General features: G+C 52.6%; 1 protein-coding gene across 2 annotated transcripts in view; it reads right to left on the bottom strand.

Moving 5' to 3' along the window:
- LOC310749119 (coronin-7-like) overlaps window positions 1–27,557 on the bottom strand; it is a 102,807-nt gene continuing 75,250 nt past the window's right edge. For both annotated transcript variants that reach the window (XM_083585603.1, XM_083585602.1), the window contains 19 exons: window positions 18,199–18,253; window positions 16,318–16,375; window positions 14,961–15,106; window positions 14,760–14,855; window positions 13,402–13,530; window positions 11,560–11,686; window positions 11,183–11,358; window positions 9,670–9,778; window positions 9,331–9,417; window positions 8,457–8,599; window positions 7,568–7,672; window positions 7,144–7,229; window positions 6,182–6,320; window positions 4,638–4,727; window positions 3,826–3,942; window positions 2,526–2,661; window positions 1,545–1,636; window positions 1,020–1,106; window positions 1–608 (listed from right to left, as the gene is read on the bottom strand). In XM_083585603.1, coding sequence (XP_083441729.1) covers window positions 603–608; window positions 1,020–1,106; window positions 1,545–1,636; window positions 2,526–2,661; window positions 3,826–3,942; window positions 4,638–4,727; window positions 6,182–6,320; window positions 7,144–7,229; window positions 7,568–7,672; window positions 8,457–8,599; window positions 9,331–9,417; window positions 9,670–9,778; window positions 11,183–11,358; window positions 11,560–11,686; window positions 13,402–13,530; window positions 14,760–14,855; window positions 14,961–15,106; window positions 16,318–16,375; window positions 18,199–18,253 — 1,984 coding nt within the window. In that variant the 3' untranslated portion in view covers window positions 1–602. The remainder of the gene's footprint in view (window positions 609–1,019; window positions 1,107–1,544; window positions 1,637–2,525; window positions 2,662–3,825; window positions 3,943–4,637; window positions 4,728–6,181; window positions 6,321–7,143; window positions 7,230–7,567; window positions 7,673–8,456; window positions 8,600–9,330; window positions 9,418–9,669; window positions 9,779–11,182; window positions 11,359–11,559; window positions 11,687–13,401; window positions 13,531–14,759; window positions 14,856–14,960; window positions 15,107–16,317; window positions 16,376–18,198; window positions 18,254–27,557) is intronic.

Genomic DNA, 27,557 nt, shown 5'->3' with positions numbered 1-27,557 from the left:
TGAAATTGACATTCTTTCAAGTTACACTGGCAGGGCAGACACAGAAGGCGAGCTTTGCTCCGAGGAAAAGCCTGGCGAGACAATTCGGGGCGCGGTTGTGACGGAAAGACAACCCTAGAGCTGCAGGGGGCAGAAGGAGCCTCCCAAGCAGCCTTCCTCCGCTCCCGAATGAGTTTGGAGACCCCCAAAGCCACACGTCCCTCGTGGATGGGCCCTCCAGAGGGGCTGGGGGCCTGGCAGGCACACGGCAGGTCCAGAAGTGCCGGTCAGACTGTCAACGTGGAAGCCGAGGCAAACGTCTGCCTGGGGGGGCAGGAAGAGGGGCAGCAGCCCAGACGAAGGAGGGTCCAGGGGGAGGAAGGAAGATTCGGCAGGCAGGATCTCCTTGGCATCTTCGTTGAGGCGTGGGCAGGCGGTGGCCCAACCCAGGGTGGCAGTGTTGGCGCGGGGGGGGGGGGGGAGAGGAGCCTGGAAGTCAGCCTGCTCCTCCCAGGGGGGCCTGAGGTCTGGGCACCCTCCAGTCCACGGAGGAGAGGGTGGCTGCAGGGGGTCATCTGGGCAGTAAGGCCACTGCGTGCGGTCCCTGGTCGAAGCGTCCACTGTTAGTCCTACGGAGGAGGAGAGGGAGAGAGAGGAGGGATGGATGGATGGGAGAAGCCAGACTGGCCACTGCTCGTCTCTTGCGCTGGGGGTGCTGGGAAGGGCACCCTTGCCACAAGACCACCCTTGCCAGCTTGGGAGGGGAAGGGACACGGGATATACCCCCACCCCACCCCTGGGATGGGGAGGAGGAACGTGGGCAAAGCTGCGGAGGATCAGATCAGAGTGCCCCCCCTCTCCCCCACAGCACTCCTAGCGGGTGCCTTTTGAACCACAACTCCAGCAGAGCCTCCTGGTGGGTTACAGCGCAGAGCTGGGGGCAGAAGCAGCCCCAAGGCACCAGGATGGGCACAGGCGGACGGGCACGGCTCTCTTCGCCCGGGCATGGCACTTCTGGGGGGCTCCTGCCCAGCTCTTACCCACTCCTCTTCATCCACTCCTTCGAAGGCGTCCTGAGGCAGGGGGTCGTCTCGGTTGCCCAGCTTGGCCACCATGGCATTCAGGAGCTGCAGGGGAGCCAACCGTTGCCAGGATGTGGGCACGAGAAAGGGCTGGTGCGTCTGCCACCCCCAAGACCTTCCCCCTCCTCATGGTGCCCCCGCAACACTTCTCTGTGGGGTGTATTTCTATCCCTCCTTTTTCTCCCTGAGGAGCTCAAGAGGGCGGCCGTGGGTCTCCTTCTCCCCCTCTAATCTTCACCACCAAGTGGGGATTTGAGCCCTTGTCTCTCCTAGCCGGACACTAACCACTATGCCACACTGCCTCTCACCCGCTCTGTGGTCTTTTGGACGGGAGATGCCGTTGCTGAGTCTGAGGTGCCTCCCCAGGTTGCATTTGCCTTGCCCCCAGTGACAAGGCCGTGGGCATCAGGGAGAGCTTGCCAGCCCCCTCCCCTCCTTCCCCTGCCCCCCAAGTCAGAGCTGCCAGCCCTGCTGGGTTCTCACCTCCTCCTTCTTCTGCTCGTCCGACTTCTCCTCCAGGTAGACAGAGGACGGCACGTATTTCCGGCTGGGAGCCTCCTTCGGGGCTTCGCTCACTGCGGAAGGAGGTGGCATGGCAGGTCAGCGGCTGAAGGGGCCTGGAGGCAGATCGCCAGGAGCCCTTTCCTCAGCCGCAAACACACCTGGGGTCTCTCCAACACAGGAAAGGCCTTTCCCTGGCCAGAGAGGAAACCCAGCAAGGGGGGGCTTTCTGTGTGCTGAGGTGCTGTGCCCCCAGCAAAGGTTCTCTGTTTCTACCGCTGTGATTTCCTCAATGCCACCCCTTCACACAACAAGCCAAGGGGCAGCCAAAAGGGATTCCTGCACCCTTTCTTTTATATATATATATGTTTTTTAACATATCATTTTCAACAATAATTACGGTAAACATAATTTTACATCTTATACAATTTTTTTGACTTCCATCAAAATTTTCCAATCTAATCACTTAGTATACATTTCTTACTTTCACTATTACATTTAAATGTCATAACTAATATCTGTCTTCTTTTCCTATTTTGCAGTTTTTCATATCTTTCTCCTTACAAAACTTCTTGTAGTCCTACTAATGTAATTTGTTGATTACAGTTGCTCTTCAAATAATTCGTATATTTCTTCCAATCTTCTGTGAATCTCTGGTCCCGCAGGTTTCGAATCCTTCCTGTCATTTTGTCCAATTCTGCGGATTCCTGCACCCTTTCACTGAGCTTCCTTGGAGGTCTTTAAGGAGAGCTCAGGTGGCCAACTGCCAGGGATGCTTTGGCTGTGATTCCTGCACTGGGGGGGTGGACTAGATGACTCTAGGGGTCCCTTTCCAACTCTACAACACTATGATTCTATAAACCCTGAACTCTCTGCAGCAGCAACAACAACACACACACACACACACACACACACACACACACACACACACTGATGCACTCCCCCTTGCCCCCTGCCACATACCTGGGGTCATGTCTTTCGGCCGGAGGCTGACCTTGCGGTGCTGACCGTCAGAGCCGCCCAGCCAGGCAGCGGCCGACAGGGCCGGTTCCCACCGCACCTCCGTGGGAGGATAGAGGTCATCCTGGAAGAACTCTTTCTGTGGGGAGAAGGGGCAGGACAGAAGCACGGAGGGCATCAGTCCGTGGGTTACTCAGCCTGCGCACCCCACATGGTGGGAAGGTTCGGGAGAGAGAAAGGATTCATTCGTGCAGAGCCTAACCTGTGGAACTCCCTCTCACCGGAGGCAGCGATGATGACCCCTGACTTTAAAAGAGGACGAGACAAAATCGTGGAGGAGAGGGCTGCTTAAAGCCATCCAGGTTGGGGGGGGCCACCAATGCCTCCTGAGGCAGCTGCTTCCATAGTTTCCCTGTGTGTAGGAATGATCGCTGGGTGCGGAGCACACTCCCCACCCGCGGGCAGCCTCAGCTGCCTGCATGCGTGACCTTGGGGTGCGGGGCACACTCCCCCCACAGATAAAGCCACAGCTGTCTGAACATCTTGCCCTCTGTCTAAACTTTTCCCATCTCAATAGTCTGCAGTGTCCTGTCTGTGACCTTTGTCTCCTTCATCATACATTGTGCAAGGGGAAAATGATGCGGTGGAAGCAGGTGCCAAAATAACTTTGTACCACCCTACGATCTCGGGACTGGAAGATGTGTAAAGGTCACAGCCCAAAATGTATCTGCCTGGGTTTGCATATTGTGTCAATAAAAGCAGTCTCCACAGAGCTGGCCGGCAGCTTGCTTGCAGCTCACCTGTGCGCAGCTCACCTGCACTATCAGCTCCTGCCTCATGTGTGCCAGGTGAAGGAAGCAGTCCTTCCTTTCGTCTGCCCTGAATCTGTGGAACTCCCTCCCACAAGAGGCAGGGATGCCCACCAAGCTAGATGGCTTTAAAAGAGGATTTTGCAAATTACTGGAGGAGGAGAGGGCTCTGGGTAGCTCCTAGCTGGGATGGCTAGGAGTGGAATAATTTGTCTCTCTTCCTTTTGGTCCCTGCCCAGCGATGGACGCTGAGACACTCAGGTCCGACTGCGAATCCTCGCCCGGCTGGGCCTGTTCCGAAAAGGAGCGGGGTCTGTCCGGGAAGCTTGCCAAGATGCCAGCTTGGGGTGGTGTTGTGGCTGGAGGTGGGCAGGGCAAAGGGGCATGGCATTGTTCGGAGAGGGTGACAAGACCTTTCACGGTGCTGCCTCTATACTCCGAGCCTTCCCTCCTCCCCTGCCAGAGACCAAGGGCCTAGAGGCCCAGTACCCTACCTTCACCCGGGGCACCCGGAAGGCCACGGGCTCAATGGAGGTCTGGCGGAGGCGCAGGGCTCTGGCAATCTCCACCTCCCGAACGTCACACTCCGTCTTGGGCAGAAACTGGTAGCCCTGCAGAAGTCAAGAGGTCAGGACCTTGCGGGGACACCTTTCCCAGAGCACGGCTGCGAGGGCACAGTAATGCCCTCTGTGCCTCCCAGGGTCTTTGGAAGTGAAGCAGGGGGCACATCTGGGCACCCGCCACCCGCCAATTCACACTCAGCCCTTGGGGTTGTTACTCTAGTAGCTCCACAAGTGCTCTGCCCAGAACAGCCACAAGAGGGCAGGCCAGAAGCAGGTTTTGCAGACCAGATAAGGGGGCAGAGAGGAGGAGTCAGCTCCCTGGAACTTCACTGCCCCAAAGGATGCAGTTCTGGTTGGTCACAGGGACTGATGCCTTGGCATTCCCAGTAACAGCTCAAGAGGCTGCTGGATTCCGGCTCATTCTGTCTCCCACCCCTGCGTTTCCCTGGCCCCCACTCCAAATTCAGGGGTCCTCCCCACTTGAGCCAGGAGGTTTCACTGACAGCTGCTCTGTGGGCATTTTCTCCTCACCTCCAAATCTTGCAAATCCACATTCTTTCCCTTTTTTAAGGAACCAAGCCATAGCCCTCATGGCTGCAGAGGAAAGCCCAGAGAGGTGGACTGTATCAAACAAAGACTCCCCCGGGGCAAAGGGGGGTGACTTCCCTTACAGCACGTGGCTCCATCTCTCCCAGGGACATAACTGCTGCCCAGATCCCCCCCCCGCACCGCTGCCTCCTTACCTTATGGGGATCACTGGACGGAAAGCTGTTGCACTCCAGGAAGAAGGGTGCCTCTGGGACCACCTCGTAGATGTACACCCTGGTGTCACCCTAAACATGTGGCAGAGAGAAAAGGCTTTGCAGTGCGGGGAGCGGCCTGCCGTCCCTGAGCAAGAGGGGGTGCGTGTCTGGGATCCAAGTCAGAAGGAACGGGGACAGGGAAGGTACCTATAAAGGGGGTGCCTGGGCTGGCCTCAGGGTCAGAAGGGGCTGCTCACGCAGCCAGGCTCACGGTGGCCAAGCCCCTCCGGGACTCAGAGCCAGGAGACTGGCATGACTCTTCCCACCCCCAGATCTGGACTGTGGCTTGAATGGGAAAGTTAACAAAACAGACCCTGTGCTACCCGAAAAACAAAGAACGGGTTTTCTAAAGTTTAGCATCCATTTAAGCAAGTGCGTTGAAGCCACCCTTCTGTCGAGGCTCCTATGGAAAAACTTCCTTGGCTCATGTGCTTAGGAAGGACCAGTGGCGTAGCGTGGGTTGTCAGCACCCGGGGCAAGGCAAGTAATTTGCGCCCCCAAACCCGTGGATTTGCGCCCCCTAACCCGTGGATTTGCGCCCCCTAACCCATGGATTTGCCCTAACCCCAGATGTTGCGCCCGGTGCGGCCCGCCCCCCCTGCACCCCCCACGCTACGCCACTGGGAAGGACCACCGTGTGGAAATATAATGCTGTTTTTGGAAATTCCACCCACTCCCTCCTCTCTCCTCAAGGCCTGCCTTCCTTCCTTCTCCCTTCTTGCTTTGATCTTTTCCCTTTGTTGTTGTTATTGCTTGTTGCATATTAAAAAGGTAAAGGGACCCCTGACCATTAGGTCCAGTCGTGACCGACTCTGGGGTTGCGGCACTCATCTCGCTTTATTGGCCGAGGGAGCCAGCGTACAGCTTCCGGGTCATGTGGCCAGCATGACTAAGCCGCTTCTGGCGAACCAGAGCAGCGCACGGAAACGCTGTTTACCTTCCCACCAGAGCGGTACCTATTTATCTACTTGCACCTTGATGTGCTTTCGAACTGCTAGGTTGGCAGGAGCTGGGACCAAGCAACGGGAGCTAACCCCGTTGTGGGGATTCGAACCGCCAACCTTCTGATTGGCAAGTCCTACGCTCTGTGGTTTAACCCACAGCGCCACCCGCGTCCCATTTGTTGCATATTAGAAATGAAAATAAAAACAATTGCAAGGAAAGGAAAGAGAAAAAGGAAAGAGCAAGGCTGCTCACCCAGCCCAGCCCCTGGTGGGGGGCAGCAACTGCTGACTTCAGCAACAAACAACACCCCCCCACACACACTTCCTTGCCTTTCCCCCTTTCCTGTCAGCCAGAGAGATGCTCTAGGTCTGCCCTGTTGCAGACTGGCCCCCTATTCCCCTGCGCTGGAAGTGGAGCGCAGCACCTCTGCTCTGCTGCTATGGGGTTCAGCATCTTCTCCCCCCCCCCCCGGCCTGACCCTGCAGGCCATTTTTGCTGCTGCCGCTCCTGAAGGATCAGGCCCAGGGCCCCTCGCTCACCTTGCCCGTGAGGAAGACCACGCCGGTGTCTGCGTCGTAGAAGGGGATGAGGGTGGATGGCGAGACATCGAGGCCGACCGTGGCCACCGGTGGCCCCAGAGACTCCGCCGAGTGGAGGGAGAGCTGTCGCTCGCTGCGGCTGCGGGAGGAGGAGGAGGAGATGCTGCTGGGATCGGGGCCGGCTGGGGCTCCTGGGAGGCAGCATTGGAAGGAGGGGGAAGCCAGCATTTTTTCACCTCCGCCAAGCTAAGCAGTTGGCTCCTTACCTCTCTCACCCTGACCTAGCCACTGTGATCCATGCGACGGTCACCTCCAGACTGGATTATTGTAACTCACTCTACATGGGGCTGCCCTTGAGACTGAAACTCCAGTGGGTGCAGAATGCTGTGGCGAGACTCCTTACGGGGTCTTCTCCACAGGATCACATTCACCCAGTGCTATACCAACTGCACTGGCTCCCGGTGGAGTACAGGATCAGGTTCAAGGTGCTGGTTTTAACCTTTAAAATCCTATATGGCCTAGGACCCTCGTACCTACGGGACTGCCTCTCCTGGTATGCCCCACAGAGGAACCTACGGTCTGCAAATAAAAACATCTTGGAGGTCCCAGGCCACAGGGAGGTTAGGCTGGCCTCGACCAGAACCAGGGCTTTTCCGGCTGTGGCCCCAATCTGGTGGAACGCTCTGTCCCAAGAGACTAGGGCCCTGCGGGACTTGACATCTTTCCGCAGGGCCTGCAAGACGGAGCTGTTCCACCAGGCCTTTGGCCAAGGCACAGTCTGACCCCCTTCTTCTGTAATCCTCATAGAACTCTAGCTCAATGGTTGCCATCAATTTGATTCTGAATTGATTTTAGAATACTGTGTTACTTTTACTGTTGTTAGCCTGGCTTCGGCTGGGGAGGGTAGGATATAAATAAATTATTATTATTATTATTATTATTATTATTATTATTATTATTACCTGTCAAAGCCCGACACTAGCAGGTATTTTCCTCCGCAAACCCAGACGATGCGAGCGCCCCGTCCACCTTCGGGCCCCGGGCCCTCCTGTGAAGAGAGACGGATGCCTCAGAGAGCAGGGGCCATGGCTTCTCTCTAGGTGCCCCCCCCAAGACAGGAAACAGGGGCTGCCAACACGGCCCTCCAGGGCTGACCCTTCGGACTCTCCCCGGGGTGAGGCCACCTGCTTCTCCGCCAACCCCCCCTTCCTGGAAAACTGCCTCACACAGAGTCAGAACATCGGTCCATCCACCCCAGCATTGCCTGCACTGACTGGCAGCAGGGAGAACTTGCCCCCCCACCCCCGTTCCTGAATAAGAGACCTTCTCCCTCTCCCCCTCCTCACCTCTGAGCATCTCTTCCTGCCAAGCATCCCCTCGACTCACCTGCAGGGGCTGGGAAGCTTTTCGGGGCTCGTAGATCCTCACTCGGCCATCCTTGCAGACGGTGGCCAGGCGGCGTCCGTCGGGGCTCCAGGCCAAGCTGAAGATCTGAAAGGCCCCCAAGAGGTCAGTCTCCTCACTCTGGAGGGCTGGGCCAGTCCCAATCCTTGGGCACCAGGGGATTCCCTCCAGGTCCAGCATCCTCTGAAGGGCACTTCTGGCGCCTCTCCGCACAACTCCCAGTCTCGGCTGGCTTTCATTTTTACATTGCAGGCTGTGCCCTGTGGAACTCTCTGCCACTAGAGGGTGAGGCAGGAACCCTCCCTCCCTCCCTGCCTTTTGAAAAAAATACTTCATTTTAGACAGGCCTTTGTAATACAGTGGAACCTCGGCTGTCGAACGCAATCCGTTCTGGAAGACCTTTCGACTTCCGAAACATTCGGCGACCAAGGTGCAACGGATGGACGGCAAATTCCACTGAGAAAATGGAGAAACGCAACTCGGAAGACGTTTGACTTCCAAGGTGCGTTCGAAAATGGAAGCATTCACTTCCGGGTTTTTGGCGTTCAGGTTCTGAATCGTCCAGCTTCCGAGACGTTCAAAAACCGAGGTTCCGCTGTATTAACTTTCCTTTCTAGCCACTTGGAATTATTATTTTTACAGACTCCTTTGTTGATTTTATTCTCATACACTGCAACACCACCTGGAAATGCTTTTTAAATATAAAATTGTGGATTGTAAGTATGCAAATGGGGGTAAAATCACCGGGGGGGGGGGCTGTCTGGTATGAACTGGTGGCGCATGGAGGGGGCTGAGACCTCCCTCTGCTGGTTCTGCTGCCCCCCCCCTTGCAGAAACAGAGAGAGCCAAGCTGCTTGCTGGGCCTTCCTACCTGGTCCCTGTGTCCCTCCAGCCTCAGCACCTGCCCGCCAGAACGCAGATCCCAGATCCGGACGCTCATGTCATAGGATGAGGAAGCCAGGATGTCCGCAGCCAGGGGGTGGAACTGGATGGAGTAGATCTTCTCCGTGTGGCCTGGGGGGGGGGAGAGAGAAGACGCCTGCTAGCTGGGCTCTAAGCTGGCCAAACCCCATCAAGCCAGAGGAGCAGGGGACAGAAAAGTGGGGCAGGGAAATGATATACAATGAATTGAAGAAAATGTTAGAAATAACTTTTGTAAAAAAATCAGAAGCCTTTTTATAAGGTATTTTAGGTCAAGACATACCAAAAGAAATGAGGACTTTATTTATGTATGCCACCACAGCAAGAATGTTGATTGCACAAAACTGGAAGACTGGAGAAATACCAACTAAAGAACAATGGCAAGAGAAGTTGATGAACTATGCAGAACTGGCAAAAATGACAGGAAAAGACAACAGAGACTTTGAAAAAGATTGGGAACCATTCATCTTATATTTGCAGAAACAAAGAAAGGCAATAGACTTGATGGCAGGATTTAAATAAACATCCACATTATTAGCATCAGAAAACGTTTGGAAGATAGTGGAATAAGATGATGTATTTAATTTTATTTTTATGTTTTTAAGGTTTGACGTTACGTTATTAATAACCTTTTCTGTTGAGGGATAGCAAAGCGGGTGAAAATAGAAACGAACCAGAAACGCAAGTTGGGGGAAGTCTTGGAGGGGAGGGAGGGAGGAATATATAGTGAACGTTAAGAATTTGAGATGTATGTAATGAATGAAAATGAAAAATATATAAAAAATTTAAAAAAGAAAAGAAAAGCGGGGCAGGGGGAGTTTCACCTTGTAGAACCAATTCAGGCTCCAGGATTGTCTTCTGCAGACCTCCCTCCTCGACCCTCCACAGCCGGATCCTGGCGTCTTCTCCAGCTGCGCCAGAGGAAACAAGGGGGCAAGTGTGAGAGCCCATTGTGCCATGCTGAGGGCGACCCTGGCTGCAGAGAACCCTCCCCTCTGATGCCCGGCCCGGGACCTGAGCCCAGACGATGCAGGAAGGCAAGACGAGAGAACAGGGCTCTGGAGCAGTCTCGCTTCGGGAATTCCCTCAGGAAGTCCGGAGGCCAGTGGTGGCTTCTTGGTGGGCCCAGTAGCTGCTCCAGGGTGGGTGGGTGGGTCACATACCAATCGCCAGGCGCTGCAGGTCAAAGGGGTCCCAGGACAGGTCAGAGACGGGCGTCCCGTTCTGGATGGTGGGGAGCGATGTGTCCGGGAGGCGGCCTGGCTTGGAGAGCTGGGGAGGAGAGCAGGGTGAGTCTCTGAGAAAGGCAGGTGGGGGCGCTCTCCTCTGCCCTCCCCCCAAGACGGGGGCCTTCATGGGCACCCCACTTCTGCCGCTCCAGTGGGTATGCGATGTACTCCACTGGAGAAGTCAAATACAACATTCCTTGTCTGTCTAGAGTGGACACAGACAGGGGGATGTTGATCCAGCCAGCTGGACTTCCTGTTACACCTGGTCTGGAACATCCTCCCCCTGCGTGTGACCAGGTAGGTGGGCATGACCCTTGCAGACCCCACAAAAGGTCCAGTCACACAGCCCTCTTCCTCTCTTGATGCTCCTCTCTTCCATTTTGGCCACTGGTCCTGATGCTGTCTGCTGGCTCTCGGCCAGCAGCACATGGGCCCATCCTTACAAGGGTTTAAGTCACACTGTATCTGTAACAACAGGCTAAAGCCTGCCTTCAGGGATCCAACTATGAACTGAATGTGAGTAAACTTATCATTACTTATAAGGAAGACTCTTGTGTCTTTATTTTATTTAGGAGGGAATCAAAGGGGTCTTACCAGGAATATACTCCAATCTGGGCATGCCGGACTGGATTGCTTAACTAAAGAGATTCAAACGAATCTGCAACTAGCTGCTTGCTGTGTAAAAGGGGGAATGAGCTCTGCTATATGGAACTCACTAGTGTGAGTGAGGAAGGATAATATTTAATCAATATTGTTCAAATAATTCAATATCTTCTCAAACCAATCCTCCTCCTTCTCACTGACCTTAAACGCTTTCATTTTAACTGTGAAGATACATAAAACGAAAGGGTTTAAGGTCAGTGAGAAGGAGGAGGATTGGTTTGAGAAGATATTGAATTATGTGGGCAGGTTTGAACAAACTGGGGCAATTAAAATGTTACAAGTTAACTAAACCTTGTGAAGGGAGGAGTGTTAAGGTATATAGAATTGTACATATGGTTGATTTGAATATGTTATTATTGATTCTGTATACCCAATGTATCAGCCGCCTGGGGGGTTTCACTGTTTGTGTTTTGGTTGTTGGTAATAAAAAATTAAAAATTAATACCCTCTCCTACTACCAACAACATTCCCACAGAGGGCAAACTGGCAGGTGCTGGTGCTCTCAGGAACCAAGGGGCCCAGGTCCAAAGATGGAAGACATTGGAATCTGCCTGCCACCCAGCCAGAGCAGTGGGGCATCTAGCCCAGTGTTGCCCACCCTGACTGGCAGCCGCTCCCCTGGGTCCTTCTCAGCCCTCCCTGGAGGCTGAGCCTCACGCATGCGAGGCTGGCGATTGGCAGTGGAGCCTGGGGGGCCTTCCCCTATGAGGCTCTGCCAACGCAGGTGGGCACCCGGCTGGGCAGCTGCCCCTGAAAGGTGCCTCTTCTGTCACGGTCCCCTTACCTCCAAGACAGCCACCTGCCCTCCGGCAGAGAGCAGTGGGATGGCCACACGCTGCCGGTTGGCGCAGAAGCCGTCGCACTCCCCCGGCGTGGTCAGGTTCAGCCCCCGGAGGTTGGTGATGTGGGTGCTGCGGTGAAGCACAGCGCCCTGGATGTGGCGGAACCCTGAGCTGGGTCCTGGGGGCAAAGAGGCGGGTGAGGGGGGGGGCAGGAGATGGGGAGGGACACCCTCTCCCCCCTCCCTGGTGGAAAACGCAGAACCACCTCTGACCGCTGGCAGCGCGGTGGGGAGAGGGAGTCTGCCAGGTGCCCCCCAAACTCCCTCCGAGTGGCACAGGTTGTGCGGCCCACCTGGGAGGGGGGTGGCAGGAAGCTTACCCAGAATGCTCTGCAGGGACCGCTGGCTGGGGCTGGAGGCAAAGCCGCTGGTGGCTGAGAGGGAGGGTGTTGTGGCGCCAGAGGGGGAGGTCAGGGAGCTGGTGGGGGACGAGAGGGGGCTGCCGGCCTGGGAGAGGGGAGAGAGAGCAAGCCTCAGAGCACTGCAGGGGGCTGGACCCTTGCAGTCCCTTCCAGTCATATAAGATCCACGGTGCTCCTGGCCTAGCAAACACCCTGGGCTCTGGAGATGCTGGGAATGGCTATCGATGGCTCGTGGCCACCATGGCTACGCTCTGCCCGCCCCCCCCAGTCAGAGGAGGCAGCGATGCTTCTGAACCCCAGTTTCTGGAATCCCCAAGAAGGGAGAAGGCTCTTATGCTCAAATCGTGCTTGCTGGTTTCCCGCAGGAAATCTGGCTGGCCACTGTGAGAACAGGATGCTAGACTAGATGATGATGATGATGATGATGATGATGATGATGTTGATAATAATAATAATAATAATAATTTATTTATACCCCGCCCTTCCAGGTTCAAAAACCAGGCTCAGGGCGGCTAACAACAAATTTAAAACACTTTAAAACACTTAACTATAAAAGCAGCATAAAATACAGTATAAAAACACGAATAACAATAAAATTCAAAAATTCAAAAGTCAATTAGATAATCTAATTAGATGGGGCACCGGCTTGACTCTTCTTAAGTTCTTAGGGGAGAAGGAGCCGGGCAGAGGATTGTGGGGAGTAGGGGCAGAGGAAGTGGGGTGTGGGTGGACCGCCCCAGGTGTCACCACTGAGGGGGGTGGCAAAATGCCAGGCGGCACTCACCGCGGGGCCTGCAGCGCGCCCGAACCACACGTCTCTCCTGGGAGTGATGCGGTGGCTTGGGCGCCCGCAGGCTCCACGCTGCCCCAAACGGTGGCTGAGTGGGAGGAGGCAAGCATCCTGCCCTGGCTGGCCCTGCCCCTGGGCACAGGACACGCATGCCGCCCCAGGTGCCCGATCAGCTTGCTCAGCCGCTGGTCGAGAGAGCTCTGCAGAGGCCCAAAAGCCAGAGGATCCCCTTTGGAAAGGACTCTGCAGGGCCTTGGTCTTTGCCTGGGGCTCAATCCCATCCCTCAGTCTCGGTCCAGTATACCTGAAGGAGCGTCTCCACCCCCATCGTTCAGCCCGGACACCGAGGTCCAGTGCCAAGGGCCTTCTGGCAGTTCCCTCCCTGCGAGAAGTGAGGCTACAGGGAATCAGGCAGAGGGCCTTCTCGGTAGTGGCGCCCGCCCTGTGGAACACCCTCCCATCAGATGTCAAGGAAATAAACAACGACCTGACTTTTAGAAGACATTTGAAGGCAGTGCAGTTTAGGGAAGCTTTTAATGTCTAATAGGTTATTGTATTTTAATATTCCGTTGGAAGTCGCCCAGAGTGTCTGGAGAAACCCAGCCAGATGGGTGGGATATAAATAAATTATTATTATTATTATTATTATTATTATTATTATTATTATTATTCCCACCCTGGCTTCCAAGCCTGCAGCTGGCATGAGCACAAGTGCCAGGAGGCTGGGGAGCCAGAGGCGGCACCTTCCAAAATGCACCAGGCCTGTCTTCCCGGGAGCATCTTTGCATCTGCATTGCCCAGCCGTCCAGAGCAGGGAAGAACCATCTAGCCGTAGAACCTCCAAACTGTGGAGCTGCAGGGGACCCATAGAGTCATCTAGCTCAGCCGCTTGCAGAGGAGAAACCACAACTTCCTGCACAAGTAACTCTGGATGGAGATGTCGGGGGGAGCAGCAGGACTGTTTTGCCAGGGGGTTTGGGAGCTTTTGAACTGGCACCACTCACTCTCACCTCCGGGTCCTCGGTCTGGTCCCCTGGCCCTGGCTGGGCGGAGAGGTCAGGGGTTTGGTGCTCCTGGAGGCAGGGAGAGATGAAGGCCTTGCTGGGCCTTTGGGCAGGATGGAGGCTGATCTTCTCCACCTGAGAAGAGAAGGAGGAGGAAGAGGGAGCCGTCAGCAGCTGGGAGAGAGAACCAGAGGCAGAAGGTCTCCTGTCCCCTAGATGGGGCCACAGAGAGCCCTGCTGGGGGGCAACGGGAACCACCTAGCAAGGCTTCAGAAGCAGCTCCTGAATGGTAGAATTTTATTATTATGGTCACAGACCAGTTCTGGCTCACTTACAATATCAGTAAAATCATAAAACACAACAGGGATACATTGAATTGCAATTGGGTATAACAGAGACAATTCAGATATATCGGCAGTTAAAGAAATAAATATACTAAATCTTGATCACTAAAATATAACCTAAAATTATCATTTAAAACCTTAATCATTTTGAGAAGCAGATCCTCAAAGCCCCTCTCCCTCCCCAAAAGGGTTCAAAATTAGCCGGGCTCCAGGTGCATATTGTGATGGGGAATTGTATGATGGAGAAGTCTTGGAGCCGCATCTAGCAACTGAGGTCAACCTGGTCGCTGCTGGCGCTGAGGGAAAAATGCCACCCCAAACATGTGAGTTCAAATCTAGCACAATACTTTATATAACATATGCAATAAGATGGGGCTTGGCCCCTGCAATTGTGGCCAAAACCATGTCATTTGAGTAATTAATATTTACAGATACCGTCATCCATGTATATACATACACAAACACACAGGCCAGCATTTGTAAATATTAATTACGCAAATGACTTATGGTTTTGGCCACAATTGCAGGGGCTGAGCCCCATTTAAGCTTGCAGTGTCCAATTAAGAATTCCTATTAAAAACGATGGATCAACAATGTGTTACTGATGCAAATTGTTTATTAGTTCATGGGTTTCGGAAAAATAATTAGAAACTGCAGCTGCCGGGGGGTGAGGTGGAAATGGCAACACATGTTCCAGGAGCCAGGTGGCAAATAGCTTTTCTACCCACCTTTCTAACACTGCCCCCCAAGTCTCAGGCACAGCTGAGGGGGAACTTGGCAGAAAGAGCCCCTGGGCACAGAAGCAGAGACCTCTCAGGGCCTGGCAGGGGGGCACAGAGGGCACTGCCCGGCCTCTGAATCCTCCTGAGGCGCCACCTGGAAGACTTCCCCGGGTCTAGAGGAGCTGAAGAGGCTTGCAGGGTTGTTGTTTTGGGGCAGGGGGCCTTTTCTTCCAGCCCAGAGCAGCCATCGCCAGTCACCTGGTGGGCAAGGGGTGGGTGGGCAGACGAGGGCACTCACCTGGCTGTTGTCTCCGGACCACCAGGCCTGCGCGGAGGCCGCAGGGACGTTTCCTGCGCAGTCGGGGAACAAGTCTTTGTGGAACTCCTGTGTGGACTGAAGGACAGGCTGTGAGTGAGCTCCGTGGGACCGGCCACCTCCAGGCCCGGCCACCCGTCCCTTCTTATTCTGCCCACCCATGCCCCAACGCTGCCCGTTTACCTTCCGGGGCACCACATAGCTGATGGGGGCGATGCCAGCTTCGCTCAGCTGCAGGACCCGCATCACCTCGCAGCCCATGACATCCAGGGCGAGTTTGGGCACCTGGGCAACGCCCTGGGACTTGGTCTCTGTCAGGCACTGGTTGACTGGGCAAAAGGGAGAGATAATAATAATAATAATAATAATTTATTATTTATACCCCGCCCATCTGGCTGGGCTTCCCCAGCCATTCTGGGCGGCTTCCAAAAAAAATATTAAAATACTGTAATACATCAAACATTAAAAGCTTCCCTAAACAGGGCTGCCTTCAGATGTCTTCTAAAAGTCTGGTAGTCATTCTCTTTGACATCTGGTGGGAGGGCGTTTCACAGGGCTGGTGCCACCACCGAGAAGGCCCTCTGCCTGGTTCCCTGTAACTTGGCTTCTCGCAGGGAGGGAACCGCTAGAAGGCCCTCGGAGCTGGACCTCAGTGTCTGGGCAGAACGATGGAGGTGGAGACGCTTCTTCAGGTATACTGGACTGAGGCCGTTTAGGGCTTTCAAGGTCAGCACCAACACTTTGAATTGTGCTCAGAAATGTACTGGGAGAAAGAGAGAGTGGTGACAGGTGCCCAAGGGAGGCTCCTGAGAAGGCAGCCCAGAGACAGCCGTCTCTCCAAAGTGGGGCTTGTCATCATACTACCGGCCAGCAAGGGGGCGTGGAGAGAGAGAGACTTTCAGGACCCTAAACTGGCAGTCCTCTTCTTTGGCACTCGCAGGTGCCCAAAAGCAGGCCCTGGCACAATGCTCACGCATGGGATGCCCGGCAGCTGGCTACTCGCCCAAGAAGTGGAAGCCAAAGGCAGAGCAGGGGTTGAGTCCCTGGAGGTGCCACGTCTGCAAACAGCAGGGCCTTTTTTTGCCCTGGAGGTGGCCCCTCTGCCAGTGCCAACTCGCCCCCTCTGCTCCCAACCCCTCCCTCGGCAGCTATGGGGAAGGACGTGGGGAGCAGGGCACCACCGGGAACCTGCAGAGTCAGACCCGGGCAGGAGGAAGATTGGGATCTGCTTTCTGCTGACAGTCACGGAAGGCCCACCCAGCTTGGCAATGCCTGCACTGACAGGCAGCAACCCTGACTCTCTAGGGTTATGGGCTCAGCCCTGCTGGAGGTGCTGCCATTGGGGCTTGAGCCAGGGATGTTCTCGGGCCACGGTTTTCCTTCCCCATGGCGTTTCCCTCTCTCTCAGGCAGTGCCAGGCTGGGCAGGACCAGGGAGGGCACACAAGGGGCCAGGCCGGATGCCCAACTCTCTCCAGGGCCAGGAAGAGCAGCACCTGAGCCAGGAGCCCAAACATCTGGGGAGGGTCTCAGATACTCACCTTCTGCCAGGGCTGGCTGGCTGGGCAGCACCTCATAGCAGAAGAGGACGTTTTCCCCCTGGAAGAAAAGGGCAGACTGAGCAAATCCTGGCTCCTTCCCCTAAGAACTGCCTTCCTTTCCCCCCTCCAATATATTTTTATTCTTTTCCTCCTTAAACAACATTTTCAACGTTACAACACGACAATATCAAATACAAAACCTCTCTGCTCTGCTGAGCATACGACTTCCAGGTTTTCCATTTCAGATCCAATCGCCCAATTTACATCTTTAACCTATTGTCCATATTGTTGGATTTATTTCAATCCTGCTAGTGTCTTCAAGTTTTTACAGTTGTTATTCAAATATGCAGTAAATTTACTCCAGTCCCTTTGTAATTCCTGATCGTCCTGGGTTCAGATCCTGCAAGTCAGTCTGGCCAGTTCTGCAAAGACCATCATCTTCACCTGCCACTAAGCAATCGTAGGTACCTCCCGTAACTTCCACTTTTGGGCCAATAAAGTTCTCGCTGCCACTGTGGTGTACATAAACGGTCTTCGATCTATCTTTGCAATTTCCTCTCCCATCAAACCTAGCAAAAATACTTCCGGTTTTGGGGGGAAGGTGTATCTAAACATCTTTTTTAGTTCATTATAGATCATTTCCCATAGTGTTTTTACTTTGTCACAGGTCCACTACATATGATAAAAGTTACCGTCTGATTCTTTGCATTTCCAGCATGTTTTATCTCTCATTCTATTCATTTTAGCTAAATTTACTGTTGGCAAATACCATCCGTACATCATCTTCATTACCTTTTCTTTTGATGCCATACATGCCGTAAATTTTAAATTTTCATTCCACAATCTTATGCATGAATCACACTCAATGTTATACCCAAAATCTAATGTCCATTTTATCATGACTTCTTTCACTTCCTCTTCTTTAGTAAACCATTCTAACAACAAATTGTACATCTTGGATAATAATTTACTTCTGACACCTTCCAACAGTTCGATTTGGAATCTTGATTTTTTATTTTCAAAACCAACCTTCCTCTTATCTCCATTAAATATATCGTTCACTTGATGATATTGCCACCAACCTGTAAGTAAACCTTCAATTTGATCATATGGCTTAAGTTTTAGACCTTGCTTGGTTTCCATCAATATCTCTTCATATGTAGCCCACCTTCCCTCCATATTTAATTTTGTAACCGTCAATACCTCAGTGGGTGAAATCCACCATGGTGTTTTCTTTTCCAATAAATTTTTATTTCTTTCCCATACTTCATAAATTGACCTTCTAATCACATGATTCAGGAAACCTTTATGTACTTTCACTTTATCAAACCAAAGGTAAGAATGCCACCCAAATCTATTATCATGACCTTCCAAGTCCAGAAGGTCTGTATTTTCCAACATTATCCATTCCTTTGACCAACAGAGACATGACACTTCATAATAGAGTTTCAAATCTGGCATGGCGAATCCACCTCTTTCTTTTTTTATCTATTAACAATTTGAATTTTATCCTAGGTTTCCCCCCCCCCCCCGCTAGATGACTCTTGATAATACTTTTTGCCACTCTTTAAATTGTTTTGTCCCTTTGCTCACTGGAATAGTTTGAAATAGAAATAACATTCTGGGTAGTACATTCATTTTTACCGCTGATATTCTGCCAGAAAATGACAACTTTAATCTGTTCCATATTTCCAAATCCTTCTTGATTTCCTTCCATGTGGTTTCATAATTATCCTTAAACAAATTAATATTTTTTAATGTCAACCAGATTCCTAAATATTTCACTTTTTTTACCACCATAATGCGAACTGCCTTCCTTGGCCTCCCCAGGGAGGGAGGGAAGATGCAGCAGACCCAGGGGGGCAAGGGGCGAGCGCTTACCTTCCCTGCCAGGACGAGTAGGCCGGTGCTGGGGTCAAAGAGCGGGATCAGGGTCCTGCAACACACACACAAAAAGGGTCACCTCTGAGAAGAGAGGACAAACAAAGAGCAGTGGCTGGGTTTGGGCACAAGCACAATTTTTATTAGTAGTAGTAGTAGTAGTAGTAGTAAAGGTAAAGGTAAAGGGACCCCTGAATGTTTGGTCCAGTGGCGGACGACTCTGGGGTTGCGGCGCTCATCTCGCTTTACTGGCCGAGGGAGCTGGCGTTTGTCCGCAGACAATTTTTCTGGGTCATGTGGCCAGCATGACTAAGGCGCTTCTAGCGAACCAGAGCAGCACATGGAAATGCAGTTTACCTTCCCGCCGGAGCCGTACCTATTTATCTACTTGCGCTGGTGTGCTTTCAAACTGCTAGGTGGGCAGGAGCAGGGACTGAACAACGGGAGCTCACCCCGTTGCGGGGATTCGAACTGCCAACCTTCTGATCAGCAAGCCCTAGGCTCAGTGGTATAACCCACAGAGCCACCTGCGTCCCTTAGTAGTAGTAGTATACCACCTTTCATTCATGGATTTCGGGGCAGTCCTTCTCTTCTTGTGGCTTCTGCTTGTGGGATGCTCTCCCCAGGGAGACTCACCTGGCGCTTTCATTATATATCTTTAGGCGACAGGCAAAAACGTTCCTCTTCAGGGAGGCCTTGGGCTGATCAATATTCTACCGCCTTTTAGATGTGTCTATGGGAAGGCGGGGTATTGTTTTGTTTTGGTTTTAACTATTTATTTGTGCTTTTATCTCATGTTTTTATCTTTTGAAGCACCCTGGGATCTTTGGATGAAGGGCGGTATATAAATCTAAATAATAATAATAATAATAATAATAATAATAATAATAATAATACAAGGTGAAAACACTAAATACATAATAAAAACAAGAAAAGACAAACCGATAGCCTTCCACTATGATTCCTGTCACGGGCTAGATGATTCTTTTTTTAAAAAAAATATTTATTGAATTTTATAACAATTAATGATACAAATCTCCTCCAGCATGTTATTTACAATTATTCTCCCTCCCCTCCTCTGGACTTCCCTCAACTCCCCCTCTGCTGAGTTATTATCGTATCCTGCTTTTCCCACACAAAAATAAAACCCCTTTTCATTTCTCTGAAATATCCGTTACTCAAATGAAATTGTGAAAGTCTATTCGAATCCTGCATTCTGGGCTAGATGATTCTGCACAGTTAGTTCTCTGGCTCCATGAGAACCTTTCGCCAATGCAAGCACTGCCTCGTGCAATTTATCTCCTGTTTCAGTAGCGCGGCAACGACTCTCCAAGATAATTTGGCAATGGGGACGTTTGGGGAGAGGAAGAGCAGAGGATATTGGAGGGCTGGGGAAGATTCCGGAAAGGGAGGCCGAAAGGATGAGGGGGGAAGAGGCAACAGGACAGGAGCAGTTCATAAAACAACGTGTGGCAGGAGTGCCAGGAGGAAAGTGGACAGAGAGGTTTCTTCTTTCTACTGTGATAAGAATTTTAAGGTCTTAGATATATATTAGATGTTCATAAATGTACCAAGCAAGCACATACGTAGATCAGCACAGGAAGACCAGCCTGAAACCATTTTTGATTTCCAAACTGACCAAATGTTTTCTCTGCAAGGTCAAAGGAAAATGGAAAAGCCTCCCCATTGTCTTTTCCTTCACAAATCCTCTCTTAAGGGTATGTCTGTGTTTGAATAGGGTGAGCCTGTGACCTGGCTCAGGAACTAAGTATTTATCATTACAAAAGACTGGCCAGGCTCTCCAGGGTATCTAATCAAGTAAGCATTAACAGGTAACCTGGCAGACAGGAGGTAAACAAAGCCATAGCTGTCAAGTGTCCCTTATTTGAAGGGACAGTCCCTTATTCCAGCGCCATGTCCCGCTGCTGTCCCTTATTGATGGATGTCACTTAAATGTCCCTTAAATGATGTCCCTTAAATTTCAAAGGAAGCAGCTCCTCTCCCTCCCTCCCTGCCGGCCAGGGAGGAAGGAGGCTCCAACTGTGTTGCTTGGCTGTGTTGCTCACCCAATAAGAAGTCTAAGAACAACTGGGGGGTGGAGCTTGCATGCCTTGTGTGTGGCTAGTTAATGCAAGCTGAGGGGTTTTTTGAATGCTGGACGCCATTTTGTTGCACGTGCTGCTGCAAACTTTGCAGTGCAAAGCCAGGCTGGGGAGCCATCTTAAGTTGAGGCTGCATAGGCCTTGTCAGTGGCGTAGCGTGGGTTGTCAGCACCCGGGGCAAGGCAAGTAATTTGCGCCCCCTAACCCGTGGATTTGCGCCCCCTAACCCGTGGATTTGCCCTAACCCCAGATGTTGCGCCCGGTGCGCCCGGGCCCCCCTGCACCCCCCACGCTACGCCACTGGGCCTTGTGGTGCATGTGATTCAGATTCTATTCAGTTGAACCTCTGGTTACAAAGTTGGTTGGACAGTGTTCTCAAAGCTACCAGCATGAGCTTGACCAGACTGCAGGAGGACAGGAAGACTGGAGTGCCTGGAACAGGTGAGGCTGCAGGTCCCTTATTTTGGTTGCTGGTCCCTTATTTTCAAGGCTGCTGGTCCCTTATTTTCAAATCTGTAAGTTGACAGCTATGAACAAAGCACTCAGATTTCTGTTGTAGACCGCCCCTTCTGTGATGTAGGTATGATGTTTCTGGGGGTGGTCTTGGACTCCAAGGCGGGCAATTTAAAATGCCTATATAAGGGTGGACACACCTTTGTTCTGGGTCCTCCTCCTTTCCTGCGTGTGAGGGCAGCACTCTGTTGCAACAGATCAATAAAGACCAAGTAAAAAAGCCTCATTTGCGACTGCTGTTGTTTCTGGAGGGACTTGCTTTTTTACTTGGTATTATGTCACAAGAAATTAAAAAAACTGCCCGACCTATATTTATGTATACGCGACCACCGCAGCTAGGATTCTAATCGCCCAAAACTGGAAAAGTAATAACATTCCCACAAAAACTGACTGGTTAGAAAAAGTGATTGAGTACTCCCAGCTTGCAAAATTATCTGGGAGATAAAGAGGAAACGCCACACAAAGAGGCAACAAAGATTGATCAATATTCAATGATTATCTCAAAATTTATATAGAAAACAGAAATCTCCTGACAGATGTATAAATAAATCTAATAAACAGAGAGGTTAGGCAAGAGGAAAGACGTTAATTATTACAAAAGATAAACAAAATACTGTAAGCAATATTATCTCCTGTTTGTCAAGGTACCTGATAAATGTTTTGCTGATTGCATTACAGTCATACCTCGGGTTACAGACGCTTCAGGTTGCATGTTTTCGTGTTGCGCACTGCGCCAAACCCGGAACAGGCTACTTCTGGGTTTTGGCGCTCGCGCATGCACAAAAGCACTAAATCACGCTTTGCACATGCGCAGAAGCGCCGAATCGCAACCCATGCGTGTGCAGATGCGGCGCTGTCGGTTGTGAATGCTGCGGGTTGCGAACGTGCCTCCCGCACGGATCACGTTCGCAACCTGAATGTCCACTGCACTGGGCAGTCTGGCCATTCTTTTGAGGTGGTCAATGCCTTGGTTCTTGGATCCGGGTCACAGGCCCACCCTATTCAGACACAAATAAGCCCGTAAGACAGGAATTGTAGGATTTGAAAGTGAAAAGAACCATTGGGAGAGGTTTTTCCAAAGTATTTCCTTCTGCAGAGGAATATTTGGGGTCATGAAGAGTCAAGATGGCTCCTGTGGTTTATGTATGAGCCTTCATTTTATTTATGGCACCTTAGAATTCTTATAACAGAGTCCAGATGGCTACCTCCACTGTTGGAGGCTACGGACCTCTAAACACTAGTTTGCTGGGAATTAGGATTCGATTCACAGGATTCAATTGCAGAGTTGGAAGGGATCCTGAGGGTAATCTAGTCCAACCCCTTGCTGTGCAAGAATATTTTTGTGCAGCGAGAGACTCAAACCCACGACCCCAAGATTAATAGTCCCGTGCTCCACTGAGCTATCCCCTAGCCGCACTGCTCGATGGTGCCCTCCCTGCCCTGGCTGCTCCGCGGGACTGTGAGAACAGCTCTGGGCAGCTCCCCCTCCCTGCCTCCGGTTTATGGCTTCCCATGTCAGCCTCCTGTAATATACAACCCCAAGGCTGACGGAGGCTGCGGCCCAACGCTGGCCTGGCACTGCCAGCCTCCCCTTTCTGCAGGTAGCTGGCCTTCCCACGCTCGCAAGGGCGCTGGAGGAGGGAGTGGAGGGTGGCAAAATTCCCAGGAGACCAGCCTTCGCCCAAAGACAGCAGCTATTGTGGTCTGACCTCAGAAGGCTATTTTTGTCTCTTGTTTTGGGATGCAAGGAAGTCTCCCTTGCTCACCCCCGCACCCCTTTTCCAGCTGCCTGGGGCATGGCCTTCTCCAAATCAGACGGGACCCTGGTTGCCTGGCTGGGCTCAGGAGACCCAGAGGCTGCTCATGTCACTCCCAGAGGCAGCTAAATGGGGGAACCCATCAAAGATGGAGAATCCCCCAAAGGGAGACAAGTCGAGGGAGCCCCAGTTAATGAGCCAAGGGCTTGTGATAAGAATTTTAAGGTCTTAGATATATGTTAAATGTTCATAAATGTACCAAGCAAGCACATACATAGATCAGCACAGGAAGACTGACCTGAAACCATTTTTGGCTCCCAAGCTGACCAAATGCTTTCTCTGCAAGGTCAAAGGAAAACGGAAAAGCCTCCCCATGCCTGTGTACAAACAGGGTGAGCCTGTGGCCAGACTCAGGAACTAAGTATTTATCCTTACAAAAAACTGGCCAGACTTGTCAAGCACCCCAGGGTATCCAATCAAGTGAGCATTAACAGGTAACCTGCCAAACAGGAGGTAAACAAAGCACTCAGATTTCTGCTGTAGACCGCCCTTTCTGTGATGTAGGTATGATGTATCTGGGGGGTGGTCTTGAGGTACAATACCCTTCTGTGATGTATGTATGATGTTTCTGGGGGTGTTCTTGGACTCCAGGGTGGGCAATTTAAAATGTCTATATAAGGACGGGTACACCTTTGTTCGGGGTCCCTCCTCCTTTCCTGCGTGTGCGGGGAGCACCCTGTTGAAACAGATCAATAAAGATCAGGCTTACCAGCTGCTTTGCTTCTCAATATTCTCTGCTTGGCCTCTGGTATTTTCTCCTACCAATAGGGAACCCACTTAAGGACTCTGTATGGGCTCTTGGATACACCATAAGGGGAAAAGGGCAGATTTTGTTTACAACAGACTCAGGGCATGGGAAGGGTCCGGCGACAGGCAGGCAGAAGCTTGGGGAGTCTCTGCTGGCAGAGAGCGATCAGTATCCCAGCAGGCTGGCAGAGCCAGGGATGCCTGCATCCCCCCCAGGAAGCCCCTGGCACCCACAAGGAGACCCCCCTTCCGCTGGGGGAACCTTTGCAGCCAAAGCAGAAGAGGCCCTGAAGTCTCTGTCGCAAGTGGGAGACCCAAAGGCGAGGCAGAGAGGAGGAGAAGGGCTGTGGAGCGTTGCTGCGTGTCCTTTCCCTGCATGAGTCAGGATCATGGCCAGAGCCCCGGAGTCGGCTCAACCGGTCTCAGCTGGGCCTCCTCCCCACAAACAGGCTCAGCCAGTCTTCCCACCTCTGACAGGCAGCACGCCTGGCTGGCCGCGGGACCATCCCGGCACGAGGCCTGGGTGTGGCAGCTGGCACCAGGGCGCATCCAGGGACGCTTCAGGAGCCTGGGTGTCTCGGAGGGTGACTGAGCTGGGCGGGGAAGCCAGGCAGCACCCACAGATTTCAAACCGCTGTGGGCGATTGCAGGATGCAAGCTACGCCTTGGTCGATGGAACCGCTGGGCTAAGCCGGCTGGAAGGGCTGGTTCTGTATTTGGAGGAAGGGGTCAGGAAAGGAGTCTTCCCTCAAAGGGGGGAGGCATGTGGACCAGGCCACAAGTGAGAGAGATGGGGCAAAGGCCCAGCACTGCCCCACGAGGAGCAGCACCCAAGAAATGGTGTGTCCTCTTCTACTGCGCCTGCCTGCTCCATAGAGCCATAGAATGGTGGACCTGGAAGGCACCCTGGGGGTCATCCATCCCAGCCCCCTGCCTTGCAGAAATTGCCGCTAAAGCATCCAGGACAGACGGCCATCCCAACTCTGCTTAGAAACCTCCAAGGAAGGAGTCTGCCATCTTCCTCTTGCCACCAGAAAGTTGTGGGGTGCCTCAGGGTTCTGTCCTCTCCCCCATGCTTTTCAACATTTACATGCAGCCGCTGGGAGAGATCATCAGGGGGTTTGGGCTGGGTGTTCATCAATATGCGGATGATACCCAGCTCTACCTGCCTTTCAAATCAGAACCAGTGAGGGCGGTGAAGGTCCTGTGTGAGTGTCTGGAGGCGGTTGGAGGATGGATGGCGGTTAACAGATTGAGGTTGAATCCTGACAAGACAGAAGTATTGTTTTTGGGGGACAGGAGGCGGGCAGGTGTGGGGGACTCCCTGGTCCTGAATGGGGCAACTGTGCCCCTGAAGGACCAGGGGCACAGCCTGAGAGGGGCACAGCCTGGGAGTCATTTTGGACTCACAGCTGTCCATGGAGGCGCAGGTCAATTCTGTGTCCAGGGCAGCTGTTTATCAGCTCAGTCTGGTACGCAGGATGAGACCCTCCCTGCCCTCAGTCTGTCTCGCCAGAGTGGTGCATGCTCTAGCTATCTTCCGCTTGGACTACTGCAATGCGCTGTGGGGGGGGGGGCTACCTATGAAGGTGACCCGGAAACTACAACTAATCCAGAATGCAGCAGCTAAACTGGTGACTGGGAGTGGCCACATAACACATAACACATAACAATGAAAGATCTACATTGGCTCCCAGTATGTATCCGAGCACAATTCAAAGTGTTGGTGCTGACCTTTAAAGCCCTAAATGGCCTTGGTGCAGTATACCTGAAGGAGCATCTCCACCCCCATCGTTCAGCCCAGACCCTGAGGTCCAGCTCCGAGGGCCTTCTGGTGGTTCCCTCACTGCGAGAAACCAAGTTACAGGGAAGCAGGCAGAGGGCCTTCTCGGTGGTGGCGCCCGCCCTGTGGAACGCCCTCCCACCAGGTGTCAAAGAGAACAACAACTACCAAACTTTTAGAAGACTTCTGAAGGCAGCCCTGTTTAGGGAAGCTTTTAATGTTTAACAGACTACTGTATTTTAATACTTTGTTGGAAGCCGCCCAGAGTGGCTGGGGAAACCCAGCCACTGGCCTGGGACAAACAGCAGAGACCCCCCACCTGACTGGAGGGCAGGGGGAGCAGGATCTCCCCAGCCTCATGGTTGTGGTCTCAGCTGCCAGGTCCACGCAGGGGCTTCGATTTCCAGCAGGTGGGGCGGGCAGAGAAGGTGCAAAATACCAGAAGGGAAGCATACACCCCAGTTTAGTGCTCAGCCCCACCAGAGAGCAAGCCGGGAAGCAGCTATGCCAGGCTTCGCTGGCAGAGGGGCTGTGCCCGGAGGGGGGAATAGTCGGGCCTGGAGCAAGAGGGAGGGTCCTGCCCCGCAGTGCCTGCTCCCTGGATGCAGCGCGAAGGAAGAAGGTGGCAGATCATCACCTAACCAGGGAAAAGCAGACCCTATTGGCAGGGGAGACATAGCAGGGGCCCCCTAACACACACACACAAACACACAAGGTCATAACCAGCTGGGTGAGTGAAGGAAGGAGCGATTATTTCTGTGCCAGGCAGTTGCCTGACACCTTTTGTCTAAGATCCAGTTCCTTGTTCCGTCTGTGAGTCAAGCACCTGTTTTGCCTATTCTTCTTTACCGCAGTACGTGGCAGAGAAGAGCTATAGGGAGAAGCTACCTGGGCACCCCACCTGCAGATACAACCGCCAAGAAGCCGCAGTAGGATGTGCCAGCCAGAAGCCCTCTGGGCACGTGCAAAGAGCTAGCATGGGCCAACCAGAACTGTGTGTGTGTTTTTGTGGGGAGTTTATTGGGTGTGTGTGTGTTTTTGTGTGTGCATGCTCTCATGGGGTTCTCTTGAGGCTCACAGACCCTGCCAGGCTGGGAAGACGGATCTGTCACTCTCAAAGCGGACACTTTGGCTCTGCCATGTTGGGAGCTGTGCCAGCGGGCATCTTGCCAAGTGTGTGCCCAACAGTTTAACTCAGGAGCAGGCCCCCAGGCACTTGCAGCCTTGCACAGCCCTTGAAAGAGCCTTCCGTCTGGGGAGGAGCCCCCTCCGGAGCCTACCCCCCAGGACAACAATGGGGTGTGGGGCTTTCGCCACCTGCTTCAGCCCCTTGAGGTTCTCAAGGCTGCCTCTTCTGAGCCAAGTGCATGGAAAGAGGAGAGGGAAGGGCGTGGCACTCTGCCATCTCCTCTGTGCCTCAGGAGACAAGAGCAGTGGCCAGAGGGAGGGGGCTGCTGCCCGTCATCTCAGGGCCATGGATTTGAGCCCCACGTTGGGCACTGTAGGGGGTTCAACAAGATGATCCAACTCTGTGATTCTGTGATCTCCATAACCCCCTCCCCAAGGAATGGAAGAACGATTTGAGCAGGGATGGGGTTCCTGCCATCTGATGGGGGGGGCAGTCCAGTTTCTCCAGGGTGGCAGCAGCTGGCGGCTGTTTTGCGGGGCAACAGAAAGAGAAAAGCACTTGAGGAACCAGAGAGGGAGGCGCAGCCCTCAGCCCCTCTGTTGACCTAAGATAAAGGCAGCGGGGAAGCCAAATACCAGGCCTCTCTCACTGGGGAGAGAACAAAGGCCGGCATATTAGGTTCCAGAGGACATTTTTGTGGTTGCCCAGGTGGGGGAGGGGGTGACCCGCTGGCTCCCTTTGCCAGGGAGGGAGAGGAGGCATCGCTGCCGAGGGGCCTTTGGGGGTCACACCTAGGCTGAAGCTTGGAGGGGCAAGGCTGGGCTGTTTGAGGCTGGAGCCGCCACCTTGAGCAGCCGTGGCTTCTGAATCAAGTCCTTGGCTGGTTCTGGGCATTCAGGCAGTGCCCTCCTGGTCTGGAATATCCTCTGCGTTGATTAATTGACTACGCAGAATTAGACAAAATAACTGGAAGGATTTGAAACCGGTGGGACTAGAGATTCACAGCAGATCAGAAGAAATATACGAACTATTTGAAGAGCAACTGTAATCAACAAATTATGCTAGTAGGACTGCAAGAAGTTTTGTAAGGAGAAATATATGAGATATTGCAAAATAGAGAAAGAAGAGAGATTAGTTATGAGATTTTAAAGGTAATAGTGACAGTAAGAAATGTATATTAAGTGAATAGATTGGAAAGTTTTCAGCTGTGATTGATGGAAGTCCCAAAAAAATTGTGTACGAGGTAAAAGTATGTTTAATTATTTGAA

This window comes from Podarcis filfolensis, assembly GCF_964270895.1.
Source record: "Podarcis filfolensis genome assembly, chromosome: 14".
Taxonomy (NCBI): domain Eukaryota; kingdom Metazoa; phylum Chordata; class Lepidosauria; order Squamata; family Lacertidae; genus Podarcis; species Podarcis filfolensis.
The sequence above is the reverse complement of the archived record's forward strand: the minus strand, read 5'-3'. Positions and strand labels throughout refer to the sequence as shown.